The following is a 26,404-nucleotide window of genomic DNA, read 5'->3' as shown; positions in this document are numbered from 1 at the left end:
ATTCTTTTTGCAAAGATTAGCAATTTTTCAGGCATAAAAATGGCTTCTTAGTATTTTACTTACTAAAAACATTTTACAACATTAAAGTCAGAGTATAGGAATAATAATGGGGAACAAAGTAGTCATACAAGAACAAAAACACAAGATTTAAAAAGTTGTATTTTTATGAGCCAATAATGGCAAATTTACAAGAAAAATAAGTACAAATTTACAAGTTCACTCCTTCACGTTTTTAAAAATATATGAATGAATAAATAATATTTTGTCAGTCTTTAATAGAGCATATCCAATTATAGAGACGGCTAAATTAACTCACCCACATAAGGCATTTAGAAGATGCTGATGTGTTCACTAGGTGTCAATAATGTAACAATAATGTTGGGTGGGACACACAAGCATCAGACAAGCTACATTGCTGTTTCAATGATCGACCTAAAAAAAAAAAACATGGGCTGCTATTGCTACCTACCAAGTCACACCAAGCTTAAAGTCAACCCTGAACCCCCGACGTCACTTCCTGTCTGCCTGCTACTAGAAAGATGTAGAAAGCTCAAACCCGGACACAACAACGCAGTGTCTCCACCGTGCAGCGCTTCAGCGCACACGCCGCCATCTTGTGTGGCACAACTTGGCAGCTCAGCGTGCGCAGTGTATCGGCATATATAGGTAGCCTATATAGGCATATATAGGTAGCCTATATAGGTAGCCCCGTCAAACCGAGTTTGCCTATATCTATACCCGTTCATGTTTTTATTATCCATCACTTCCCTCGACAATTTTTAAACATGTCCTTTTTTTATATTGGAGATGCTGGTGGATTTATTGGTGGCTACTTTTCCCTGGAGGGAAGGAACATCATGGCCCTTTGGTTTGACATGTCTCCTCGTTATTTCTGCAGGCACATTGCAGGTCTTCTCCAGCATTTCCAGGCCACTCTCAGAAAGCATGTTCCTGTCTTTCAGCGTCTTAATAACCTCCTGCAGAGACTCCACCCTTTTCTTCAGCCTGCGTGCTCTGGTCTGAGTTGTTCTCAGGCGCTTTTTCATGTTTGACATGTGGTCAAACATCTTGTCAAGTTTACGCTTAACACCCCTGGGGCTTTCACGGATACTGTACGAATGATCGTGATCAGACTGCTTGGCTGGGATTTCGGGGGCGATTAATGGAGGTCCGTCGGTGCCTTTTGGAACGGGTCTGGGTGGTGGCGAGGGGACAGCGCTCACTGGGGCGTCACAAACTACGTCTTCTAATGCAGGTGAAAGGTCATCAGTCGTTGAGGTGGGAGTGTCTTCCTTTTGTTGCGACTGGACGTCTGGTTGGGCAGCGTTTGGAGGAAACGGGGCCTTGCGTTGTTTGACAGTCTGAAAAGATACGAAAAATATTTCTGATATCTAGATACAAATGATGAATTAATAACAGCACACTATTTAATCATATAATGAAATCAACCCAGCATTGGATTATAGACAAAGAAAATACATTTCTTTTAAAAAAAACAACAGAATAGGCAAAAATACAAATCAAATCTAGATGGTTAAAACACCTTTACAAAATGTATGTATTTTTCAGGGTCACTAGGTTCTGAGGACAGGGGGGGCTTAGCCCCCTGGAGATGCACAGGATATGAATGAATGTAGTAGACATTCAAAAAAATAAAAAAAAAAAACAAATAAGGAACAAGAACCGAGATATAACATTCCCACTTTTGGACAGATTTAGTAGAGAGGCCACCATTAAATTTACACAAGTACACACAATCAATTATATAATAATCATTATTATATTGTTACTATCATTATTATTCTTCTTCTGATTACTACTACTACTACTACTACTACTACCAGGCTAGTATTAGCCTGCTTTTGCCCTATTATACGAAATTTGTCAGAGATTTTTTTTGTAAAAAAATTAAATAAAATTATCTAGGGGGTTTTAAGAACATTTCTTGGGGGAGGGGGTCATTATTATATGAAATTTGTCAGATGTTTTTTGTAAAAAAAAATCTATATAAAATTATTTAGGGGGTTTTAAGAACATTTTAGGGGGGCTATTAAATGAAATTTGTCAGATTTTTTGTAAAAAAAAATTAATTAAAAAATCAATACAAAATAACAAATTATTTAGGGGTGCCCTATTATATGAAATTTGTCAGAGATTTTGTTTGTAAAAAAAATCTTTAAAAAAATCAATACAAAATATCTAATTATTTAGAGGGCCCTATTACATGACATTTGTCGGAGATTTTTTTGGTTAAAAAAAACAATAAAAAATATACATTTAGGGGGTCTTAAGAACATTTTAGGGGGACTCTATTATATGAAATTTGTCAAGATTTCTTTGTAAAAAAAAAAATAAAAACAAAAAAGCTGAAGGCCCCCTAAAATAGGCCTAATGACGCCACTGGTATTTTTCCATCCATCTTTCAGTGATGTTGGGTCCTCTTCTCTATATCGTCTATTATTAGAAACAATTAAAGCCAAAATACTATGTGAGATATGACAATTCTTTAAACTAAATAAAGAAAAGCAAAAATATCACTTGACCTTTCTACATGAACCTGAAAAACTTTACTGCATTACGGTAAATGAATACTACTGTGGACATTTACTAAAAATAAAAATATGACAGATGCCCATTGTCTGTGTAATGATCCAAAGTGGAGAGTGTTTAAGAAAGATTGTCGATATAAAATTATGCACAAATATCAATCTCTATAATTCTGTAGGCACAAATTACAAATGTAAGTAATACTTAAAAAAAAATGTTTTTTTTACAAAATGTCATAATCAGAATGGGTTGTTTCCGACATACCTTGATGAGATGCTGTGGAAAGCTGAATAATGTTGGTACAGCATCTGCCCGAAGTCGCGTTGTCTGGCCTGTACGATCGAAGTGCTTCTCTTCGAAGTGGTCTGAACACAACGTGGAGTAAGGCTTTGATGTCCACTGGTCTCTTCTCATGTTTGCAGTCCATCTCTGGCGAAGGGCAGAATCACTTTTCGGAAATCTAAGATTATTAACAAGATGAGAAAATACATTCAAAAAATGAAAAACATGCAAAAATAATGACTGCATCTGGCAACTACAGGGTAGGTACGAGAACATTTCATTCTGATGTTTGAGTACTGAGTACCCAACTATTAGTACTCAGTTAAATGTTATTGAATTATCTTTTCACTGCTTTGTTTCTGTTTCTATTTTACAACTTCATCAATGGTATCTCACTTACACTCAATGTCAAAACATTACTAGAACTCATTTCAATAGTGATACATTTTAGCACAAAAAATCAGGTTTTTATGACACAATATGATATTCAAAGTTTGAACTTTGAATGATGAGCACCTCACTGTCACTGTCATTATATGACATGAAGTGATTAGCCTAATTTCTCAACAAAAAAAAGAAAAATAGTAACAGACTATGCAGTGTTGTGTTAGAATATGGTTAAAAGGTACTTAATAAGCTGGCTTTTTCGCTCTGAGCAGCAGTAGTATAGAAAAACGCACCCATCTAAAATGCCGACACAAAATCCACCTACTGGGACTACATAGTAATTCGGTGGCAAGAAAGCCATAGTTCAGTTTTAAGAGTTTATTCACTCGTTATTGTCATTATCGTAGCTTAGTATGTAGTCACCTGTGAAAGGTTTTTCCACATCCCTTCGCCAAACGGTTGGAACAGTTTACAGCCGCACAGTAGGGCATTTTAATGCCTTATCGCGTCCACAATTTCAGAAACCATCAGTAAAAACGTCGAAAGTCGCAAACGAACAAGGTAGTGCTACACAATGGCGGGCGTCACGTGACCACTCGCGGCGACAAAACCGTACGGCTCGTGAGTTTTCTACGTAATGTGGTTTTGTGACGTCTGTTCAATATGGACGACGCCATGTTGCTATCCAAGTATCGCGATACTTCACGTGAGCAGCTCGCCCATGCGTTATAGGTCAGGAAACCCCATCTCGCCTTCCTTTCCCAACATGGCACCGAAGGTGAAGAAGGAAGGTTCGTGTATCCTACCACGTTTATTGCTTAAACTGCTGAAAACAGATGTTTGTTATGTGGACCAGGTGTTAAAATAAAAACGACTAGATGTAAATGTTTGCTAATCCACACTTGTCTGTTTAAAATACTCCGAATGTGTCAACTTGAGAAACCACGCTGGCGAGTAGACCGGCGTGTGTACTGCTGATGCTAAGCTAATTCGAGTTTTTAAAACATCATAGGGTAGCTGCGGCACTTAAAGACTTTATACGACAACGTAAGTTTTAGTATTAGCCGCAATAAGTAACCCACGTTAATAGTTAAGTGCTGAAGTCTTAACCACCGCTTCAGGTGGATGCTAACTGCTAGCTTGCTAAGCTAGCATATCTATCGTGTGTAATCAGTATAACACAATAATGAACAGCAGCAAGGCCATGTTTGTTTGTTTGTGTTCGTGTTAACACCAGGAGTTCCACACTCTTGAATGCATTCAACTTTATTTAAAGGCCAACACCATGTCTTTTTGCCATGGTTAATTGCGCATTTAACGTGAATATTTTTATAAATTTGTAATCCCAGCTGTCCCAGCCAAGACTGAGGCCAAATCAAAGGCCCTGAAGGCCAAGAAGGCTGTACTCAAAGGCGTCCACAGCCAGAAGAAGAAGAAGATTCGGACTTCTCCTACCTTTCGTCGCCCCAAGACACTTCGCCTGCGAAGGCAGCCCAAATACCCTCGCAAGAGTGCTCCTCGCAGGAACAAGTAAGTCAAACTTCCTTTTGCTTAACACACCCTGCTGGTGCAAGTGATGCTTATCAGCGATCAAAGTATGAAGAATATGATTCCAACTCCTCCCACTGATGCACCCTACTTTGAATTAATTCTGATGAAGACGGTAATGAGTATGCTTGAAGGGCTTAGACCGACGGTTGGTTTTATTCCTTAGGCTGGATCACTATGCCATCATCAAGTACCCCCTGACGACCGAGTCGGCCATGAAGAAAATTGAGGACAATAACACCCTGGTCTTCATCGTGGACATCAAGGCCAACAAACATCAGATCAAACACGCAGTCAGGAAGTTGTACGACATCGACGTTTCCAAAGTCAACACTCTCATCAGGTAAGCCAGTTTGCCTCTGTAGTCGTGGAAACTTAACTCTGCTGCACCTGAAGCGCTGCACCCCTCCTGTGATGCCTGCGCTATTACATATAGGACAAATACATAGGACAAATACTCCACCACCCAAGTCGGATTGACTTCAAGTGTTCAACTGCATCTCAGCTTTGTCATGTGGGTGGAAGTCTTTATTAATGAAATGTCTTCCCCCATTTTTGCTGTTTTGCAGTATTTCAATTTAGATCATAATTATGTGGATTCCTGTAATGTAATTTCAACTCTGCTACTAAAATGGCGTTTATTCCTCCTGTGTTTGTCCTAAAATGGTGACTTTCTGGGTAGTACTTTCAATAGCTTGACTCTCCAACCTAATTTTCAGAAATCACCAATATGTCCCTCATATTATACCTTAAAATACTTCTCAAGATTTTGATGTCTTGCAAAATTACAGCTGTTTTAATTTGTACTTTTAATTTCCCCGACCATTTAATCTTGTAAATGTACTTCCATTTTATGTTTGAATTTTGCTGAGTTGAGTTCACTTTAGTTGTGCATGCAGTAGTCTGATTCCACGTGTTGTGCTTTCAGGCCGGATGGTGAGAAGAAGGCGTACGTCCGTCTTGCACCAGATTATGATGCGCTGGATGTTGCCAACAAGGTGAGTCGGGACACTTTGATGCTAAATATCAAATTGCTGCATGTGATGTCAAACGATAGCGTCTGAATGTTAGTGATGCACTCAAAGGAACCACTGATGCCAATCGTCACAAGTGGCCCTGTGGGTGGAGGCAGCCATCTTTCTAACCATCTTTTTTTCTTTTCCAGATTGGAATCATCTAAACTGCGTGTGGATGAATAAATATTTGTACAAACTTAGTCTGTGTTGGTGTGTTCAGTGACTAAACATTGTGTTGGAAAAGACAAACGTGCATGTTAACTTCTTTATTTCTGCTGTCAAAACCAATAAAGGTTTGAGTGGCATTTTCAGCATCACATGTTAGTGATGTCATACAAGGCTGAAATGCAAAGGTAGTGATGAGAAAGCAGGAAGGCTCCTATTGATTACATTCAACGCGTGTTGGAACACGGTGGTTCTGTTTAGGACAGGAAGGTTCGGACCGTGCCTTTAACCAGGCCTCGGCAGATGGGACACTTGCGTAGGGAGGGTGCGCACTCCTTGCACACCACCAGGTGTCCGCAGGGGATGAAGACGATGTTGACCTCCTTGTCCATGCACACCTTGCAGGTGCGCTCTTCCTGCAGGCGCCGCAGCTGCTCCTCCATGGGGAGTCCTGCAGGAATATGGACCGTTATGACACTGCCATGTGCTGACAGCTTCATTTAGGTGCTTGGTCTTCATACCTGACAGATCTTGACTGGGGGATGCTGCTTCATTTGACTGAGCTGAAACATCAAAACAATAGTTAAGACTGGTACCCATGAAAGTACTACTTCAGAGCGACAGGACACACCCATCAGGTCTCGGAGCAGGTGGACATCGTTCTTCTGGATCCAGTTGCGGAAGACCTCGGCTGCTGCGTTGCCTTTGGTCAGGACAAGCTCGATGAGCCTGGCCGTCTGCTGCTGTGCTGATGTCTGCGCCTGCAGACCGCTGTACTCCTCCGCAGCTGCATGGCAACAGTTCAGCTCCATTAAAAGGTCATGCAGTAGCAGCAAAATACACATTTTCATAGTTAAAGCTTACAGAATCCGTTTACAACCTAAACATCAGAAAATAAGATGTGTGTTTCAGTAAAAGTCTTCTGGACAGAAGGTCACATCGGGGATTCAGTCTAGTGTTAGCTAAGGGGAGCCTTGAACAGTACCCTGTTTTATGATGACTGGGCCTGTTGTGAGATCATTCAAAGTACTAATTGTTGACAGCAAAGAAGCCTGGTGTGTTACTAGTGACACCTAGTGGTCATTGTAGACTACAGCTCAAAGTATTGTAATCCCTTACATTTACAATTTCTGTTCATTTGGTCATTTTTATGCTTGAAATAAGAAAAATATGCATTTTTAAAGACTAATAATAGGCCAAAGTCCACCACAAAACAGCACTCCATGTATGTGTATACACCACACCCTGAAAAGTAGGATTACAGTTTAACAGTGTAACCCTACTTTTGGCCCACACTGTACGTAATGTCAAGAGTGAGACTTACTTAGCACATTTTGTTCTCGCAGATGTTCCAACACCGGTTCAACGCTTTTCAAACGTTGGACCAGAGCAACCTGGTGTCTTTTCACAAAGGTGAAACCATCTGAGAATGCCACACAGAGACAATATGTTTCATTCACGCACAAACTACACTGTGTATGTGTGTCTCTCTCAACCTGACGCCATGGCCTCAGCGAGCATCTCCCGCTCCTCCTCCCTCTTCTGGTCCTCGGCACTCAGCAGGTCAGAGACCAGCTCCTGCACGGTCCTGTAGTTTTCGCCGCTGGTCAGGATCTTGCTCTGGACTGTCTGCTTGACCAGGCTGCGCTCAAAGCCCATCTCCAGAGCCGACTTGATGACGGGCGTGCTCATCATGACGGCGTCCTCAGAGCGCTCGTCGCCCGGGCCGAGGTGCACCACTGGGAACAATTGAGACATGGGCGGGATCATCTCAGTGTACGGACAGAATGACGAGTGTTTTATGTCACTCACCTGGTGGGTCCACAAACTCTCGGGAGTTGCTGTCTCCGTTTGTTAGAAGCTTTTGGGAGAACATTGAACTTATTATTTGAAGAAAGGAAAAGTGAAGCAGGGAAGCGATTGTGCTGATCTCCAACTAACCTGCTCAAACAGCCGAGGGAAACGGGCCTGAATCTGGTGGACAAACTCCTGACCTTTCTCCTGGAGCAAATACTCACACCTACAAAACATTCATCATCACGCAACGCCCTCGACACCAAAAGGTAGCTTAACTTCTTTTTGCGCTTGTATGTGATCTCCAACATGGAATGGAGGTTCTGGGGTGGCCACAGCTTGACCAAAGAAACAAAAAGGTGTTGTGAAGGTTCTATTGGACCATGTGTACCGCCATTACCTCGGGAACCATTTAGCGTGTTCCACCCAGGGATCATCCCCGGACTCCCAGCACCGCAGTCCTCCGTCACAGCAGAAGCACTTGACGTCGTCATTGCGACCTTCCAGACAACACGAGCATGAGCGGACGTCCTGTCATTGGACAATCTTGGACTGTCGCCGCCCTCACCCACGTAGTAGAAGCCGGCTTTGGCCAGCTGCTCCGGCCTGACGGGGATGCGATTGGGCCAGTTGACGAAGGTGAGCAGCCGCTCTTCGCTCTGCTGCATGCCGGCGTTGGAAACGTTGTTGAGGGCGGTTGCCGCCGCCAAAGACACGTTGTCGGCACGGTCGCCACGCACGAAGCGGCAGTTGGGGTAGTGCCTCTGGTGCTCGGATGCGGCACGGTCGCCCGGCTCCCAGTTACTCAGCTGCCGGGACGAGACACAATATCGTAAAACGTCCTGGCACGTTTACACCCACAAACACGTACCTGCCCTCCACAGCTGAAGCAGCCCACGTGGTCGCCGTAGCCCAGGTAGTAGAAGCCGGCCTTGGCGAGCTCAGCGGGGGTGATGATGGTCAGCGACCACCCCTGGAAGGAGTCCAGGCGGTCCTGCTCACGCCGCATGGCGGGGATGTGGCATGTCGGCCTCTGGTGGGACATGTCCTCCCCACCGCGTGAGCTCAGCGGGCTTGAGGGGGGTGGGGCCGAGAAACCCATGTTCAGATAGCCCGCTGGCTCCTCCCCTTGACCTCCTCCTCCTGCGGGGTTGGGAGGAGCTGGGCCTGGACCAGGAAGCTGGTGACAATAATATATTATAAAATTACATATAAAATAAAAATTAATTATAAAAACAAAACAAAAAAAAACAATATATTAAAATGATAAAATATAATTAAACATAAGCTATGAAAACCATGGATTCTAAATTATTTGTCAAATAAAATGTAAACAAATGAATACATTTACAACATAAAACAAGATTCATATATACTGTAATAATGCTTAAAACATACATTGGAGACTCACCATAAAATCTACAAAATATATTAATATAAATTTTATATCCATACACTATCCATCCTGAGTATCCTCACTAGGGTCGAGGGGGTATGCTGGAGCCTATCCCAGCTGAGGTCGGGGGTTGAGAGGCGGGGTACATTGGTCACCAGCCAATGGCAGGGCAGATATTCATACCTTTGGACAATTTAGTCAGCAATTAGCCTAGCATGGCTGTTTTTGGAGGAAAGCGGAGTACTTGGAGAAAAGCCACACACGCACGGAGAGAACATGCAAACTCCACACAGAGATGCCCAAGCGGAGATTCTAACCCAGGTCTTCCCCATCTCCTGACTGAGTGGCCAACATACGAGCCACATTATCTCATGTCCCTGAGCCAAAGTCTCCACGCTTAACTAGAGTAAAATACAATATTTCCATCTTACTGGTACGGCGGGTGCGATGCGGAGGGGGGAGAAGGCGGAGTGGGAGGAGGAGAGCAGGTTGGCGGTGGACGGGAGGCTCTGGACGAAGGAGCAGGAAGGGGACAGCTGCCGGTGTTTCTCGATGGGACAGTCGCCGGCCAGCCAGCCCTCGGCAGTCACATTGCAGCGGAAACACTGCACCCGGTCGCCAACGCCTGTGTAGAACCAGCCGGCTCGGGCCAGGTTGCGCTCCGTCACGCCGGACGCCGGGAAGCGAGCGAAGGTGGAGATGCGGAAAAGTTCTACGAGGCAAAGAACACAAGAACACATCAAGAATCTGGAAGGGGGGTGGGGTCCACGGTGACAGTAAAGGTGGCTACCTGAAGAGTTGTCGTACTGCAGGTCCGGCGGGGGCCCGTTGCGACACAATCCCATCAGAAACTGGTTGTTTTTCAGTTGAACAAGAGTCTCCATTTGTTTAGGGGAGGAGGAGGAGATGCCCCTCAGGGGGGAGATGTTTGAGACATCACTCTCTCACACACTCACACAGAAAGCAACTTCATTGAAGTAAAACAGAAACTGAAGGGACTAGAACATCCTTTAAATTACCAAGTGCTACATTCAAAATCAGCCTGGATCATAATTAACCATCCTGTAGGACTTCAACAACCATCTATTTTCTATCCCACTCCACCACATTACGGTCAGGGGGGAGAAGGAACCCATCCCAGCTAACCTTTATGGTGCGAGAGATGACCTTCCAAACTGTTCCAAAACTCCATCGTGCTGCATCTAAAAAAATATTAACAAGCACACACAACGTCTCAAACATCTCCCCCCCTCAGGGCATCTCCCGTAAGGGCGTTTAGGCCTCCATGATGGAGGAACAATATCCCTGTTGGAAAAAAAAGTCAAGAAAGAATAAAGGTAACGAGTCCTTTTTCAGTTGGCCTTCACAGTACCTGAAAAAACAAAAGGGAGATAAATCAATACGAGGTTAGTGAACAAAACTGTCCCATCGTGACTGTGACAATACACAGGAAATGACATTTGAGGGCAGTTACATCTTAGAAGCCACTAGAAACAACCTGATATGTGCTTTCCTATGACAGGTGCACTTCCTTTAATAGCTCAGGCCAGATTAAATGATGAATTAAAAAAACATCAAACTAGTATTTACTCACAATCGCTATTAAGCGAGACACGGTTAGCATCTGGCGACCTGAACAGCGGCTACCAGCTTCGCTTACGCTAATGGTAATATTTAGGGCTTATCAAAAGACAAGGAGTACAAAGACCTGCTTGGGTGGTAAAATGAGTCACAAGATAAAATGCACCGTGTCCGAAACTCCCTGAAAGAGAGAGACTCACCGAGAGAGAACGAATTAGTCAGACGGTGCGGAAAGTCCCGTCTGGGAAAATTAGCATTAGCAGCCGTTAGCTAGCTACCCAGCCAGCTCACCGCCCACCGCTACTTCCGCTTTCAGACAAAACGAAAATAAAACTCGAACGGTTGTATTTCCAAAGATGAAAATTCTTTGTCACATTATCGCTGGATCGGTACAGCGTTTACGTTTACCAACATTTCATTGACTGAATACAAGCCAACTACTTTGTAACTCACGTGGGCGCACTGTCAACGAGTATTACGGTAAAGATTCAACTGCCATATTTGCATAAACTACACAATTTCCATTTTGTGTCAAATCTTAAGTTTATGTTTAATGATAGTTTGAATAGTTTTACCATGAGAGATACTTACAACAATCGACGTCGGGTTTTGTGATTTCCCACCAGCTGCAAGTGATGACGTTTCAATTGCGGTAATCCCACTGGGTCACATAACATTTTTCAGAACGATTCATTTCCGTCTACTCTGTAACTTTAAATGAGTAAGAATCCAACTGGCGCCACGTGTTTTCTGTTCCTAGGGGTCGTAGTAGTTGTTTTTTAACTGAATTGCAGTCAATGTCGGATTTGATTAAAGTGAAACATTCATTAACCAGCAGCAGTAGTCACAAACTCTAACAATACAGTCAACCCTTTTTTTTATTGTGCTTCATTGGTCGCGGAAATGATCGTAACAAGCGAATAAGTCGGATTTTGGACAGAATTATATATAATACAGACTCACGCATGTTTGCGTTGGGATTATTTCTTGTTCAACTCCTCAGTAAGAAAAGTAGCCATTGGCTGTCCTGGAAGTCGGGAGGTGTCACCAGATGACGCAATCAGGTAATTTGCATATGATGATGTAACAGATACTGTAGGGGGAAAACCTCGTAGGAGAGGCAAACAATACCTTAATTACATTTAAAGATACAAATAAACGTCATTCTTTGTTTGTTCATATAAAATTGTCCATCACGTCACCAAAATAAAACAATTGTAATATATTTACATTTGTATTTTTGCTGATTAAGCAATTTTTATGCGTGAAAATGCTTAATTCAGACCAAAAATGTTTAAACTGGCATACAATATGCATATTTAGGACTAATACTAGACCATATTCATGTACCTGTCTTTAGTATATACCGCATGTACACATACACAGAGTGTTTATAAGATTCTTATGAACAAGCATGATGTCACGCTTCGGAAGCAACAAAAAAGTTGAATTTATGATTTATTATTATGCATCAAAAATGATTACAGAGGGAGTAAGGAGAAAATAAATGGATACAAATCACATGCATAAAAAGGTACAAATGGACTCCGATGTGTGCGATAAAGCTCATTATTATTACTACATATATTTACTGTATATAAGGGAGTGTCATGCATTCTAAGATAAATAAGAGAAGGTAGTGTGTTGCACTGGGGCGTCGATGAGCAATACATCTAAAATAATACAAACAAAAAAACAAAAAAACACCTCAGCTCGACAAGTAGTGTGTTTTACTAACAATGCAACATCTTCATTCACTGTTTTTTTCCCACTATTAGGACACAAATGCCTGCGTTTCTTGTACTTCATAAAGAGCAAGAATTCACTTTCCCAGCATCGCTTGAAACTGAAAACGCACTGGAGCCATTCAAAACACTTAGAAACCGCACACTTTAAATGTGAGGAACAGCAAAGCCGCGGGCCAGGAGCTAAAATGCTAATTTCCTAATCTCTAGACCATAATGTTAGGAACCGTACAACTCAGTGCATTAGGCAACAGCACAAAACCCATTCCAATCTATTAATATTTGACATTGCTGCACACCACAAGGGCACATGACCTTGTTTTGGGTTCACTAGAAGCAAACAATAACACAACGCAATTAAAACCACACAACTTCCATCAAATTCATCAACAATGTGTTTATTAGTGGGGTTTGCAGAAGTGCACTCAGGGCGGTTAGGAGTATGAAAACATAAAACCAGCCCTCAGTATGATGCAAACCCCAATAATGAAGACATTTTTCTACTAAAATGTATAGTAATGATGAAAATAAAGCTTTTCCGCCTTCACTTCAATTTGAGTACACTTGGCAAAATAAGATATTTTGCAGGACGTGACTTATTAGATATTAGTGCTTTTAATACTGTTTCTTCGGCTCACTGTTAACATTTACCACATTTAAGGTGTTTCTCCAGCAGGACCTTTTTGGTGTCATGGTAGTGTTTGAGAAACAATATGATGCTATTGGTTAGGTTAGCTGAGGGAGCGCCATCCGGTGGTCGATTATAAAATAAAGGTGTCCTGAAAAGTTTTCCACGACGAGCTTGCAAAAAAGCAGGAGATTCTAGCAGCTTATTGATTATTTCAATCCTCCATCACATGTCTTGTAGCTTGTAGTTGTGTGCTTTAAAAATCCATAAAAGGTCCCATAAGAGTGTTCTTGAAGGCAGATCAGGCCAGGCAGGCGTGTCTATAACCAGGTGAGCAGACTGTCCCTGTCCATGTGTGACCCGGACAGGACCGTCTCCATGTCCATCAGGAGCTCAGAACTCAGCCCCTCGGGGATGCAAGGCATGAGTTCCTCGCCCTCGGTCATCGCAGGCATGGGGTCCTGTAAGGTCATGGAGGACGACTCCACAGATTCACCTGAATCAAAAAATTAGGTCCTATTATTTTATTAATAATAAAATGATAATAATAATAATGAGCTATTATTATTAACTCATTCAATATAAGCCACTTGTCAAAAGACAATCCTTTTTGGATGATTTTGGCTGATCATTCAAGGCACACAGAATATTGTGTTTGAGGGCTACATAAACACGGAACCTACCAAAGGAAAGATTAGACGCCAGTCTTTCATCAGAAAAAAAACGTTTGTTTCTACCTTTGTCCGTTCTTTAGTCATCAGCAGTAGAACATTGGTAAGTTTCAGGAAAATATCAGTTCCTGACTAATTTGGCTATTGTGAAAAGACATTACTTTCCCTTTGACACAAATATTTTTGCTGTAATTACAAAAATATTTTTAAAAAATATACAAAAAGGGGTTGTTTTACATCAAAATAATGTATTTACAAACATAACACCAAGGACTATGTGCGTAAAGCATAACCTTCTGCACGCTCTTCCTGTCATGTGTGATTTGTGGCTTAACGTGATCCCTACCGAGCTCTTATCAAATGCACTTCTGCCACCGTGTGGCTGTTTTTATGGCTTACAAGCGCTCTGAAGTGTTAATGCATTAGTGGAGAGTTCCATCATCACCTCTTGTTGCTTCTCACACAAAGAAAACGTAAAAGATATGTTGATGGGATCGGGCTTTGGGGTTTATTAAAAACAGATGAATACATCTTTCGTATTGAATGAGTTACGGATATGACAATAATAGCGGATTACAGAGGCTTGCATGTCAAATCTTCTTACTGGCACTCGGATACAAGTAGTCCATTCCAGACTACGCCCTAGCATGTCTATCCAGCAGTGAGCGGAAGAGCTTTTTTCCCCAAACACGCCACACTCCAAAATGAGCCACAAATGAGAAATAATAACAAAAATAATCAGACCAATATCAGTGTCGGCTGGAAATATCGTACCATATCGTATGGAAAGGGAAACATTGCATGGGGACAACAAGTACATTATACAGTATTAATGTGCGACTTCACCACCAGGTGTCACTGTTCTCCCCCGCCCTCCCCATACACACATACAGTATTATGGTGGTTGTACTGTAGCTTGCTTGCAGTACAATAATCCCTCATTACTTTACTTAGAATTTAAGATAAAATAAGATATGCCTTTATTAGTCCCACGAGGGGAAAAAGTACAGTAGCACACAAGAGCACAAATCAGAATGTATATACAGCTTATTAGGGTTGGGTGATATAGACCTTAGCATATTTCACAATATTTTTGGGATGTAAAACGACATAAAATTTAAATAAAAGAGTCTATAAAGAGCTACAAAGACCTAAAATAGTGTGGTGATAATATACTCATCGAGCCCGACTCGTGCACACAAGCTAACTTCTGCTAGCGTCCACTCGCGCTCTTGAAGAGAAGATTCAGCCAACTTTTGGCAATATGGACCTTAGCAGATATCAAGATATTTGGGGGATGTAAAACAGCATCAACTTTAAATAAATGGTCTATAAAAAGCTACAAAGACATAAAATAGTGTGGTGAAAATATATTCATCGAGCCCAAGTCGCGCACACAAGCTAACTCCTGCTAGCATCAAGGAGATTCAGACAACTTTTGGCGATATGGACCTTATATATCACAATATCTTTGTGATGTAAAAACACATCAAATTTAAATAAAGAGTCTATAAAAAACTACAAAGACGTAAAATACAGTCGCGCACACAAGCTAACTCCTGCTAGCGTCCACTCACTCTTCCAGAGGAGATTTAGACAACTTTTGGCGATATGGACCTTAGCATATATCACAATATTTTGGGGATGTAAAACTACATCAAATTTAAATAGAGTCTATAAAAAGCTACAAAGACATAAAAGTGTGGTGAAAATATACTCATCGAGCCCGAGTCGCGCACACAAGCTAACTCCTGCTAGCATCAAGGAGATTCAGACAACTTTTGGCAATATGGACCTTATATATCACAATATTTTGGGGATGTAAAACGACATCAAATTTAAATAAAGTGTGCATAAAAAGTTATATACATGTTGACCAAGTCACAGGCTTACACGGTTATTGCGTGGTTAATTATCATTATTAATTGCTACATATTTTTCTCCCAAATGAAGCACTTTCAAGCATAAAAATGGTTAAGTAACATAAACTACAAATACAAGGGAAGATGCAGAAGATGCATTCAAAGACATTTGAATTGTTAGGTGTCAGTTATGTTACATTGACCCACCACAGAAAGTACTTTAGAGAAACAGGAAGTAAAAAACAAACATCAAAGAACTCTCCCAATGCTAACACGTGAGTCTATTTTGTTGTATTGTCTCCTATTATGTCTACTATAGGTATCAAAGTGACTCTAGGGGTGTTATTTCATGTCCAGAGGGCTCTCAAACTATTGGAAACAGCTCTTAGTAGTTGTAATTTGGGGTACCGAAACCACAGCAATAAACAATTAAAAGCAAGCATTATCTTTGTAAAGGTAGAATTTTCCTACTGGATATTACTATTATGTGTGTGTGTGTGTGTGTGTGTGTACGTACCAGTGTCCATGTGGTCCACGGAGCTGAGCATGTGGTCAGACGTACGCGGCAGGCTACTGACACTCAGGCCGCTGTCAGTGCTCTCGTTGCGAGAGTGAGCGCTGCGTAACAAAAAAAAGTATATATATATGAAAATATATATGGAAAAAAAGGAGCAAGAACAGCGATGTCGTGTCTGAAAGTGAACGCACCCATTGAGCGTCGGTTCGTGGGTCGGCGCTCTGATCCTGACCTCCGCAGACGGGACAAGCACATTATTCCTGTCATGGTCCATTCCACCCGTCATCTGGTTCCTTGCTCCCGTGTCCTGCAACGTGCAAACATACCTTTTTAAACATTATTAGAGCCCTCTAGACGTGTCATAACACCCCTACAGTCACCTTTACACTCCTATTGCCCAATATAGTCAACATAATAAGAGAAAATAATACACATTAGACATACAGTCATGTAAACATGATTGTTTGTTCATTTGACAGTCTGGTATAATGTTTATTGTGTTTCAGACCATCAAACCATTTCCTATATTAGTCAATGACAACACAACTGAGCACACAATGCAGTTTTTAAAATAATAAAATAATGATAATAAAATAATGAAATAAGTAATAAAATAATAAAAATAATAAATTAATAAAAATAATAAGCCTCTTGTTCTTGTATTCATGACGATTTTTCTATAGTTCCACTTCATGCTACTAAAATGGTGTTATTTTTCCTCATAACATTATGTTTCAACATTTTTTTTGTCTTAATATTTTGACTTTATTCTTGTAAAATTACTGCTGTTTTTCATGTCTGCTTTTCAACTTCTTGCAAATGTTCTGGTAATTATGAATTTATGTATTTATTTGGATAAAATTCTTGGATAATTCTGATGTTATTTTCACAATAATACATATTTTTAAATTCAATATTACAAACAATATTACATACTTTTTCTTTAATATTTCAACTTTACGCTATAGTACAAAGTCATTCTCCTAAAATTGCAACCTTTTTCTCTTAATATTTTAACTTTATTGTAGCAAAATTACTGCAGCTTTTTCCATTCTTGTTGTATTTTTTTCCAATTTTCTTCTTAAATGATAATTCTAGAAGTGGAGGCAGCCAGGAAATGGCCACAAGGCCACACTTTGGACACCCCTTGATAATAATAATTGTAATAATAATAAAAAAAGAAGCATTATTCAGTCACTCTTCAGTCACACACTGGTGGTGGTAAACTACATCTGTATCCACAAGCGTGTGCTGCCCACATTCATACGCCAGTGTGGGCAGCACAGCATGGAACCGCCAACCATCCGGTTTGTGGACGACCTGCTCTAGCGCCGATGTAGTCATTCAACAAGAAGAAGAAGAAGAATATTGAACCTGTGGGGGCTGCATCTGTTGCTTGCATCGCTGCAGTCGTTCTTTCTCCTGGCGCTGCTGCACGGCCAGGCTGAGGAGGCCCGGGTTCATCTTCTGGGCTGCAACACACACAAGACGACATGGAGGGATGTTGACACCAGAGATATTCATCCAGGGAGCTTCAAAGCTTTGCTACAAGTCAACTTTGCGATATTTCTCCTGCGATGGTGTGCTGTGTCCCCGACCCCGCCCCCCCCCCAAACAAATTGGTACAGTGTGCTACCTAGACGCGGGTGGACCCATGTGGTGCTCTTATTTATGTGATCGATGAAGTACACGTCTCCTTCGGCGGTTGACGCCTGCTCCCAGCCTTCAGGCAGTGGACCTGAACAGCAGCGAAAGTACACTAAATAAATTACATAAATATAAAAATACTGTATGATGATGAGGAACTCATATCTCGAAAGAAATATTCCAATAGCCAATAGTTTCAACGTGTGGAGAAAAGCCTCAAATTCACCTTTCCTCTTCAGGTGTATGCTATCATTGACAGTTAATCCAACACAATACAAGAGTGAACATTAAATATTATTGAAAGGGGACCTATTATGCTCATTTTCCAGTTGTGGACTCCTGTAGAGCAGCTACACACAATAACCAGCACAGAAAGCATTCCAGGTCTTATAGAATCTGCATCTATTCCAGCTGGATTTCTTTGGATTTCGTACTTCCTGTGAAAACGCTCTGTTTTAATGTATTCCACCCACGACACGCCTCCAGGCACGCCCACGCCGCAGTGATTGGTCACACTAGTGTTGGATCCCGAATCCGATCCGGAAGTATAGACTGGACGGTCCCAAGTTTCTCAAGAAAAGAAGTTACTTCCAGACCGCTTTCAATGGAATTGAAGCATTTCTAGCATCGGCAAAAATAAACACAAAATGACTCATATTTGTTAGCATTGGTGGCTGCACAGTGAAGGTCTGGATGTGTTTTATTCATTTTTATTTATATATTTTTTGTCATTATTGATTTTGATGACAATTATATAAAAAAGTGATTTTAAATAGTCAGTTTAAACAGTTTGGAGAAAAAGTATGCAAAAATACTGAACAGTTTTACTAGCATTACTTAGCATTCATTTTGATAGGATACTAAATAACCGTTTCATCACATCAGCAAAAATAAATCCTAAAATAGCTAATACAGTGGTGTGAAAAAGTGTTTGCTGCAGAACCCAAGTTGGTTGAGCCTTCATGTTTTTGTTCAGCGGTGGTTTTGGTCTTGGAACTCTGCCATGGAGGCCTGATGGTGGAGTCATGAACACTGACCTTAACTCTTTGGATGTTGTTATGGGGTCTTTTGTGACCTCTTGGATGAGTCTTGGATGTTCCATTTTTTTTACATTTGTGGATAATAGCGCTCACTGTGGCTGGAGTCCCAAAGCTTTAGAAATGGCTTTATAACCTTTTCCACACCGACTGAGCTGAATGACTTTCTTTCTTGGGGAGCAATATTTTTTTCACACTGGGGTGTGGTAGATTGGATGAAGGTTGGATTGTAGTTTTGAATTTTTTTCTCCCTTAATAATAAAAGGTTTCAATTCAAAACTGCATTGTGTGTTCCATATTTGGTTTTAAAAAGCAACTGAAGTTATTTCATGTCAACTTCCACTACTTGGGAGGTAAACAACAATACCTGCGTCGAGACTGATGCTTTGTTGCGTGGAGGCGGTCGCCGGGTTGCTGAGGGAGTGGCCGTGGAGGGGGGCGGGGCTCGGGTGTTGAGGGGTGGCCGACTGAAGCTGAGCGAGGCGGGGGTCGTGCCAGGTGGTGGTTTTGTCCAAGTGGCTGCAAAGAGAGCATGGACAGCACGTTGGAACAGGAAACTCCAAGGATGAGGAGCCAGACTGGCCTGACCTGTGTGACGAGTCGTGTGCGCTCCTTCGCTACGTGTCATGTTGGGTTGCATCACGCGTTACAGTGACAAAGTGGCTGCTTGGCACCACTCCCTCGTAAACCCTGCTAGGAGTTTTTGCAATCAGCGCTACCAGTGAGGCTTTGCTTTCATTGGCGTTTTGTTTGTTGCGTAGCAGAACTGGACGAGGACATCAGAGCAGACTCGAGTTCAGTGCAGATCCGAGTTCAAGTGCTGTTAGCTTTAGCTTAGCACTGTGTCAAAAACATTTCTTTGAAAAACTGTACTTATTGTTTTGTTCAAGTGCGTGATTCCACATGACTTTAAATCAGTGGTGTTCACAGTGCGGCTAGGGGCCGTTTGTGGTATGCCGATGTTTTTTCATTAAATAAATAATTTTATTAATTTAACCAGATAACTAAAAAAAGAAAGAAAAATTGAGAAAATGTCCTAATTTTACATGAATAATATTATGAGGGCAATTACACGATTTTCTTAGCATAAAGTTGAATTACTAAAAAATTCCTTATATTAATGAGAAAAAAGGTTAGGGGAAAAAGTTATAATGTTGCAAAACTAAAGTACTAAAGTCAAAATATTATGAATGAATACATATTTTTACATATTTATATTCATAAATAATTTACACTTTAATCATTTACATTTATAAATAAAGTTAAAATATTACAAGAAGATAATTTACAAAAAGAAAGTTGAAGTAAAAAAACAACAAAAAAACAACAACTCTTTATCAAAAATATGAAGACTAAAAAGTCACAATTTTAAAAGAAAACCAATAGAAAAAGAATATAATTTTAAAGAGGAATAATAACGTCATTTTAGTAGAATGGGGTGAAATATTATTATTTTTTTTATTAGTAATATTATGATTTTTTTTTAAAAGATGCCATTTTTTAATATTATAAGAAGTTGGAAAGTTGGAAAATTAAAAAGAAAAATACAAAAAAACAGCAGAAATGGGAAAAAACATTTGGAGTTTTTTGAAGAAAATGTTGTAATGTAAATTCTTAAATATTACAAGTATAATGTTATATGTAATAATTAATTTATTGATTTTGGCAGCATCAAGCTAAATTATATATTTATATATACCATTTATTAAGTCAATAGTAACGAGAATTTTAAAATGTGGTAATTTTTGGAAAATTAACCTTATAATGTTGCAAAACTGAAGTCAAAATATTCCGGGAATAGTCAGAATATTACAAGAATAAAATGTCCAAAAAAGAATAAACAGTAGTTTAAACAATAGTTTTTAAAATAAAAACAACAAAAGAAAAGTGAAATAAACAGATATATACAGTATAATAATAAAAAAAAAACCATCAATCCATTTTCTATACCGCTTTTTTGTCAAAGTGTCAAATTTCTGTCTTTACAATTCCATCTATATATTTAATGATATATTTTCAATGCAGCTTATCCTGACCAGGGAGTCTATCCATATTAGATACGCCGTTGGATGATCTTACTTGAGGAAGTAGCGCTGGCCAGAAGGCGTCTTGGCCATCTCCCAGCCATGGGGGAGGGGCACGTCGTCGGGTATGACGGGCGGGGCCGCCGCGTCGGGCATGTTGACGGGCAGGGAGGCCGGCGAGGAATGGGCGCGGACGTGGTGAGGTGTCAGGGAAGCGCACGCGCCTCCGTCCGAACTGGCCTGACGGGAAACACACGATTGGTTACGCAAAGCATACAAGAGCCACACAAACGCGCGTGAATCACACTCTGATGGCGGCGGGGTTAAAGGTCGAAGTGATTTAAGATGAAACTCTTTGTTAATTTGTCCTTTCATCAGCTCATGCTGCTGCTGAAACGATGAAGATGGCCACAAAGCCAACTTTTTGAGTGCACCCCTGCACTCAAAAAGATGGCAGACATTACGACCTTCCAATGAAGGTTTGAACTCAGAGTGTTTAAACAAGAAAGAAATGTGTCAAAATGTTCATGCCTAAAAGCCGACTACTTGGTGGATTTCGCCCATTGCTGGTTATTTTTAGAGGCCTACCTCCGTGATAAATTAGCGACCGCGGTCCTGTGAAAAATCACATGATCAGCATATGCCGATAAATGCCTTCCAACGGTGATCGCAGTGCGCAGGCGTGCCAAAGCAAAAACAATCATGTCTGCCATGAAAAGTATCTTGTTTTAAAAAGCTTTAATTTAATAAAGCATTTGAAGAACAAACTTGTGCGGGAACTAAGCTAAGCTAACAACCCCAAAATAATTGAATTAATTGGACGTTGAGCAGCTAGCACGGCGGTCTGTGATACCTGCGCGCTAACCACTCGACCACCGTGCAGCCGGTAATAACAACATGATAAATAAAAATCAAATGGATAACTTTTCGGCCTTCCATATATTTTTCTATGCACATAAAAACAGACAGAAAGAGGATTCACTCTGAAACTAATTCAGCACCTAGACGCTTCATAGAACTAAAGTTTTCCAACGGCGAACACAGTGAGGGTCAGACGAGTAGTATGTAGTATGTAGTATGTAGTATGTAGTACGTAGTATGTAGTATGTAGTACGTAGTATGTAAGTCGCCAGTATGCCGAAAAGTGGCAGCAACATAAAAGGCTACTGGAGCCAGTAATACATGTGACAAACACCAATTCCATAACTACAGCATGAAAGATGACATATTCAAGTATGATAAGTCTATGACAACACAACTGAACAAAAATGTTGTTTATAAATAAATGTTTTATTATTAAAAGAGAGAAAAAATCCAAACCTCCATGGCTGTGTGTGAAAAAGTGATTAAAACATAAGATTAATTGAGATCAATCAGTCTGGAAAAGGTGATTAAGCCCTTTCTAAAGCATTGGGACTCCAGCCAACCACAGTGAGAGCCATTATCAACAAATGGCCAAAACATGGAACAGTAGTGAACCTTCTCAGGAGTGGCCGACCAACCAAAATGACCCCAAGATTGCAGCGACGGCTCATCCAAGAGGTCACAAAAGACCCCACAACAACATCCAAAGAACTGCAGGCCTCATTTGCCTCAGTTAAGGTCAGTGTTCATGACCCCACCATAAGAAAGACACTAGGCAAAAACGGCCTTCCAAGACCAAGACCGAAACCACTGCTGAACAAAAACAACATTAAGAAAACCAGGAAACATCTTTGATGATCCCCAAGACCTTTGGGGAAATACTCTGTGGTCTGACCAGACAAAAGTTGAACCATTACATGTGACGTAAAAGTAACACCACATTTCAGAAGAACAACATCATAGCAACTAAGCATCGACCGATACATCAGCCGGCCGATATATCGGGCCGATATTTGCGCTCTTTACTTGAATCGGTATCGCCGCATGATTTCCAGACAGGCATCCGCCGGGCAGCTTGTGTTGCCGGAAGACCTTGCAACACACGCAGTTGCGGTACCCCTCCCACACTGCAACAGTGGTGAATCACAACAAGGGTACGTTTTCAACTTTTAAATTAGCCTTTAACAGTTAAACTTTGTAGAAAGCGTCTCACTGCGGAGGAGCAGTCATCACATCGATGCTAGATAAAACTTTAACTACGACAGAAATGTTTTGCACATGGTTGAATATTTATTCCTTTTAAAGTTGATAATGCTGTTTAAATGTGTGTTAAAGTTTAAAGTTGATAATGCTGTTTAAATGTGTGTTTAAGAAAGCTGAATCCTACTGTGTTCAGCGTTTACATTTCATTAAATATTTGTTTAAACTCGTGACCTGTAATATTTGTTATCATTGTCATTTTTTTCATGTAAATTGAGGCAGCAAAAGCAGCATCGGCCACAAATATTGGCCCAAAAAAAAATCAGCCATCGGGTAAGGGTGATAGAAAAAACATCGGTATCTGCATCAGCTCAAAAAAAAAACATATCATATATTAGCAACTGTAAAATGTGGTGGTGGTAGTGTGATGGTCTGGGGCTGTTTTGCTGCTTCAGAACCTGGAAGACGTGCTGTGATAAATGGAAGCATGAATTCTAGCAAAAAGAAATTCCGAAGGAGAATGTCTGGTGACCTCAAACTGAAACCAACCTGGGTTCTGCAGCAGGACAATGATCCAAAACACACCAGCAAGTCCATCTCTGAATGGCTGAAGAAAAACCAAATCCAGGTCAAAGTCCTGACCTGAATCCTATTGAGTTGCTGTGGCATGCCCATTAAAAGGCTTCATGCTGGAAATGAATGACAACAATTCTGCAAAATTCCTCAGACTCTTTGCAAGTTATCACAAACGCTTGATTGCAGTTGTTGCTTCTAAGGGGGGCCCAACCAGTTATCAGTAGGGATGTTCCAATCAGGACTGTATGATACCGATACCAATAATCCCAGAGTGAAATGGGCCAATACCAGTATCAATACCGACATACACATACATGCAGTATAAATGTTGAAATGTACTACTGCCTATTTTAGGTGTCACCAGGTTACACCGGAGAAGAATCTGCCGATGTCGATATCGCCCTTTTTCCACTGATATTGTCCAATAGGACAATGATCCAAAACACACCAGGAAGTCCACCTCTGAATGGCTGAAGAAAAAACACATGTGGCCTAGTCAAAGTCCTGACCTGAATCCTATTGAGATTCTGTGGCATGCCCATAAAAAGGCTTCATGCTGGAAAAGCCTCCAATGTGGCTGAATGACAACATTTATGATTTATTTTCTCCCTTCATAATAATAGTTTCATCTTTAGTTGACTAATGACTAATAACTGTGGGCGTTTGTTTATTTATAGATAAGCATAAATCACTTTTCCATTATCATAACAGTGGTTTATGTGTTCTCAAAGAACGTTGACAATATTGTGTTCCTTTGTGGAACAATAAACATTCATCCGTGTTGTTCTGTGACTTCATTAAAAAAAAGGTTTGTTTTTCCCGTCAAAATTTCTTTTCATTGTACTTTTTTAAAAATTAACGTTAAATCTCATCACGTCTCCTCCTGGTGGACCCAATCAGATAAGTGGGGTGTCTTGTGATACCCCTATTAGTTAGCGTCTGCTTCATGAACGGGCTAACAATGGAAGACTAATTCTCCTCCCATAGTGTGTGGAAGCGGTATGCTTTGGCTTCTTTGTCCTTCTTCAGCACTCTGTTTGAAACCCTTTCGTATGTTTCAAATAAATACATTGAAAGCTGACGAGTTAGCGCGTTAGCTTGCCATGCTTAAAGCGACAACGTGTCCCTGCAATGATTCTGTGGCCTGCACATTAGATGGTGCAATGTGTAAACAAAGAATAATACGAGTGTAAAGGTGACATAGGGGTGTTATGTCATGTCTACAGGGCTCTAGTAGTGGAAAAAATAGTATTTAGGAAGTTACAAACAGGTTACAAACTATGATAATACTCAATTTCTTAGCATTAAAGCCTACTTTGTGGAAATTCACTTATCACGGTGGGGTCTTGAACCAATTAGCCGTGATAAACGGGGGTAAAATGTGCTGCATGTCAGTGTGCTGCGGCCCGTACTTGTCTGGAGTGCGTCCTGGCGTCGGGCTGCCTGAAGAAGGAGTCCGGCAGCTTCCTCATCCTCATAGGCAGGGAGGCGGGCTGCTGGGCGGCCTTGCTGGGGTTCATCACGGCGCTGAACAAGGCCTCCAGCTCCGTCTGGGAGTCCCCGCGTACGTGCACCACCTGCTGGCCGGCCGGGGGAGCGCCGCGGTGGGCGTCCATGTGGCCCCGCTAAAGTTTTGGAGGTTTGGACGCTGAAATGAAGCTAAAAGGAACATTACAAAAACAGTTTAGGTGCGTGGAGAGAAGCAGCGTGACATTTCGTGACGTTACGTGATCGGATTGTCCCCCCCCAGCCCTCTCCGTCCTTATTGTCTCTCCACCCCAGTAGAACTTTGGCTAACTTCTCTCCAAAGTAAAAGAAACTTGACAAAGAAGTAGTGAGTGTGTGATTTCAGCGAGAAAGTGTGGCGTCAGTGCGTGGGTGGAAGAGAAAAGTGCAACATGCCTCCCACATACCTTCACGCAGACTGTCTGCCTGCTAAGCCCGAAGATCCACCAAAAACACCAACCCGGCCGAACAAACAAATCAACTCCGAGTCGAGCAGCAAACGATCGGCGTTGTTCTCGTTGTTGTTGATGGGGGCAAATCTCAGCCACAAGTCCAAACTTTGCTTTGCTTTGCTTTGCTTTGCTTGCTCTCATCCACTCACACATTCATGTGAAAGTGCGCAGGGGCGGGGCTGCAGTCTTTAAAGCCGCCGCAGCAAACTTTGCACAACATGGAACAGGATAAAGTAGAACGCCGCTCCAAAGTTTTGCCTTGTTTGGCCTAAATGCAACAAACGAAAGAAAACACGCCTCAAAGGACGCCGAATTGTAATAAAAACGCAGCAGCGACCCCCCCTTGAACTCTAGACTCCCTTAAATCTTGATTTTCAGTTTTACTGGGAAGTTGCCCTAAGAAAACATCCGCCCCTGTTTGGGCCGAGCAGACAGTCGGACGGCGACCCCTGCTGGAAAACACGCACACTGCACCCTCAGCTGGCCGACACACCGACACATTGACACCGACTTGGGCACAAATGTCCAAAGTGGCTCGGGGGGGGGGGGGGGGGGGGTTAAAACTTCATTTCCTCCTCCGGCTGGCGCACCCCGACTGCCTGTGGACTTCCGGCATTGACGCAGCCGCTTGGTATCACACTTAATCTTACACACTTGACTTTCTCTACAAACACATTCGCTGCACTAGTTATGCCAGGGGTGTTCAAAAGGTGGCCCCGGGAGCCATTTTGGGCCTTTGGATTTGAAATTGAAAAAGAAGTCTAAAAAAAATTAAAGTAAAATTTAACAGTAATTTACAAGAATAACACTGCAATATTGGGAGGAAAAATTATCTAATTTTAATAGCACAGAGTTGTAATATTAAAGAAAAATATTTTTTAAGTTTGAATATTTTATGAAACAATCAAAACAAAACAAAGTTGTCATTTTTGGGAAATGAGGCTGGGGGAAATGTTATA

The 26,404-nt window shown here is 41.3% G+C and overlaps 4 protein-coding genes and 1 non-coding gene across 7 annotated transcripts; 2 read left to right on the top strand and 3 right to left on the bottom strand.

Annotated features, from left to right (window-relative positions):
- Positions 1-147: 147 nt before the first annotated feature.
- Positions 148-3,866, bottom strand: LOC131132055 (THAP domain-containing protein 1-like). The gene is made up of 3 exons (XM_058077242.2): positions 3,640-3,866; positions 2,812-3,007; positions 148-1,361 (listed from the first exon to the last, which is right to left on the bottom strand). The coding sequence occupies exons 1-3, from the start codon at positions 3,705-3,707 to the stop codon at positions 780-782; spliced, it is 846 nt and encodes a 281-aa protein (XP_057933225.2). The 5' UTR covers positions 3,708-3,866; the 3' UTR covers positions 148-779.
- On the top strand, positions 3,849-5,980 carry rpl23a (ribosomal protein L23a). The gene is made up of 5 exons (XM_058077244.2): positions 3,849-4,007; positions 4,566-4,746; positions 4,931-5,107; positions 5,693-5,762; positions 5,930-5,980. The coding sequence occupies exons 1-5, from the start codon at positions 3,854-3,856 to the stop codon at positions 5,942-5,944; spliced, it is 597 nt and encodes a 198-aa protein (XP_057933227.2). The 5' UTR covers positions 3,849-3,853; the 3' UTR covers positions 5,945-5,980.
- Positions 4,783-4,851, top strand: LOC131133622 (small nucleolar RNA Z17). Its single transcript, XR_009130904.1, has one exon. It is a non-coding gene; the product is annotated as a small nucleolar RNA Z17 (small nucleolar RNA).
- Positions 5,981-6,015: 35 nt separating the features above from the next.
- birc2 (baculoviral IAP repeat containing 2) lies at positions 6,016-11,662 on the bottom strand. 3 transcript variants are annotated; one of them, XM_058077237.2, is made up of 13 exons: positions 11,308-11,662; positions 9,926-10,507; positions 9,567-9,847; positions 8,611-8,919; positions 8,308-8,548; positions 8,140-8,239; positions 7,887-7,965; positions 7,758-7,806; positions 7,442-7,684; positions 7,270-7,368; positions 6,577-6,732; positions 6,467-6,508; positions 6,016-6,396 (listed from the first exon to the last, which is right to left on the bottom strand). In XM_058077237.2, exons 2-13 carry the CDS (start codon positions 10,017-10,019, stop codon positions 6,203-6,205), a joined length of 1,887 nt encoding a protein of 628 aa, XP_057933220.2. In that variant the 5' UTR covers positions 10,020-10,507; positions 11,308-11,662; the 3' UTR covers positions 6,016-6,202. The 3 variants fall into 3 exon arrangements, with proteins under 3 accessions (XP_057933220.2, XP_057933222.2, XP_057933221.2); XM_058077239.2 differs by lacking the exon at positions 11,308-11,662 and adding an exon at positions 10,917-11,139; XM_058077238.2 differs by lacking the exon at positions 11,308-11,662 and adding an exon at positions 10,730-10,879.
- A 495-nt stretch (positions 11,663-12,157) lies between these two features.
- Positions 12,158-25,795, bottom strand: LOC131132054 (transcriptional coactivator YAP1-like). Its single transcript, XM_058077241.2, has 8 exons — positions 25,401-25,795; positions 24,900-25,146; positions 20,903-21,087; positions 19,191-19,342; positions 17,514-17,611; positions 16,331-16,446; positions 16,140-16,240; positions 12,158-13,585 (listed from the first exon to the last, which is right to left on the bottom strand). The coding sequence occupies exons 2-8, from the start codon at positions 25,101-25,103 to the stop codon at positions 13,410-13,412; spliced, it is 1,032 nt and encodes a 343-aa protein (XP_057933224.2). The 5' UTR covers positions 25,104-25,146; positions 25,401-25,795; the 3' UTR covers positions 12,158-13,409.
- Positions 25,796-26,404: the final 609 nt, after the last annotated feature.

Source organism: Doryrhamphus excisus, linkage group LG1 (genome assembly GCF_037039965.1).
Source record: "Doryrhamphus excisus strain RoL-2023G ecotype Guam linkage group LG1, RoL_Dexc_Guam_v1.1, whole genome shotgun sequence".
Classification (NCBI taxonomy): Eukaryota; Metazoa; Chordata; class Actinopteri; order Syngnathiformes; family Syngnathidae; genus Doryrhamphus; species Doryrhamphus excisus.
This window is presented reverse-complemented; position numbering and strand designations above follow the sequence as displayed.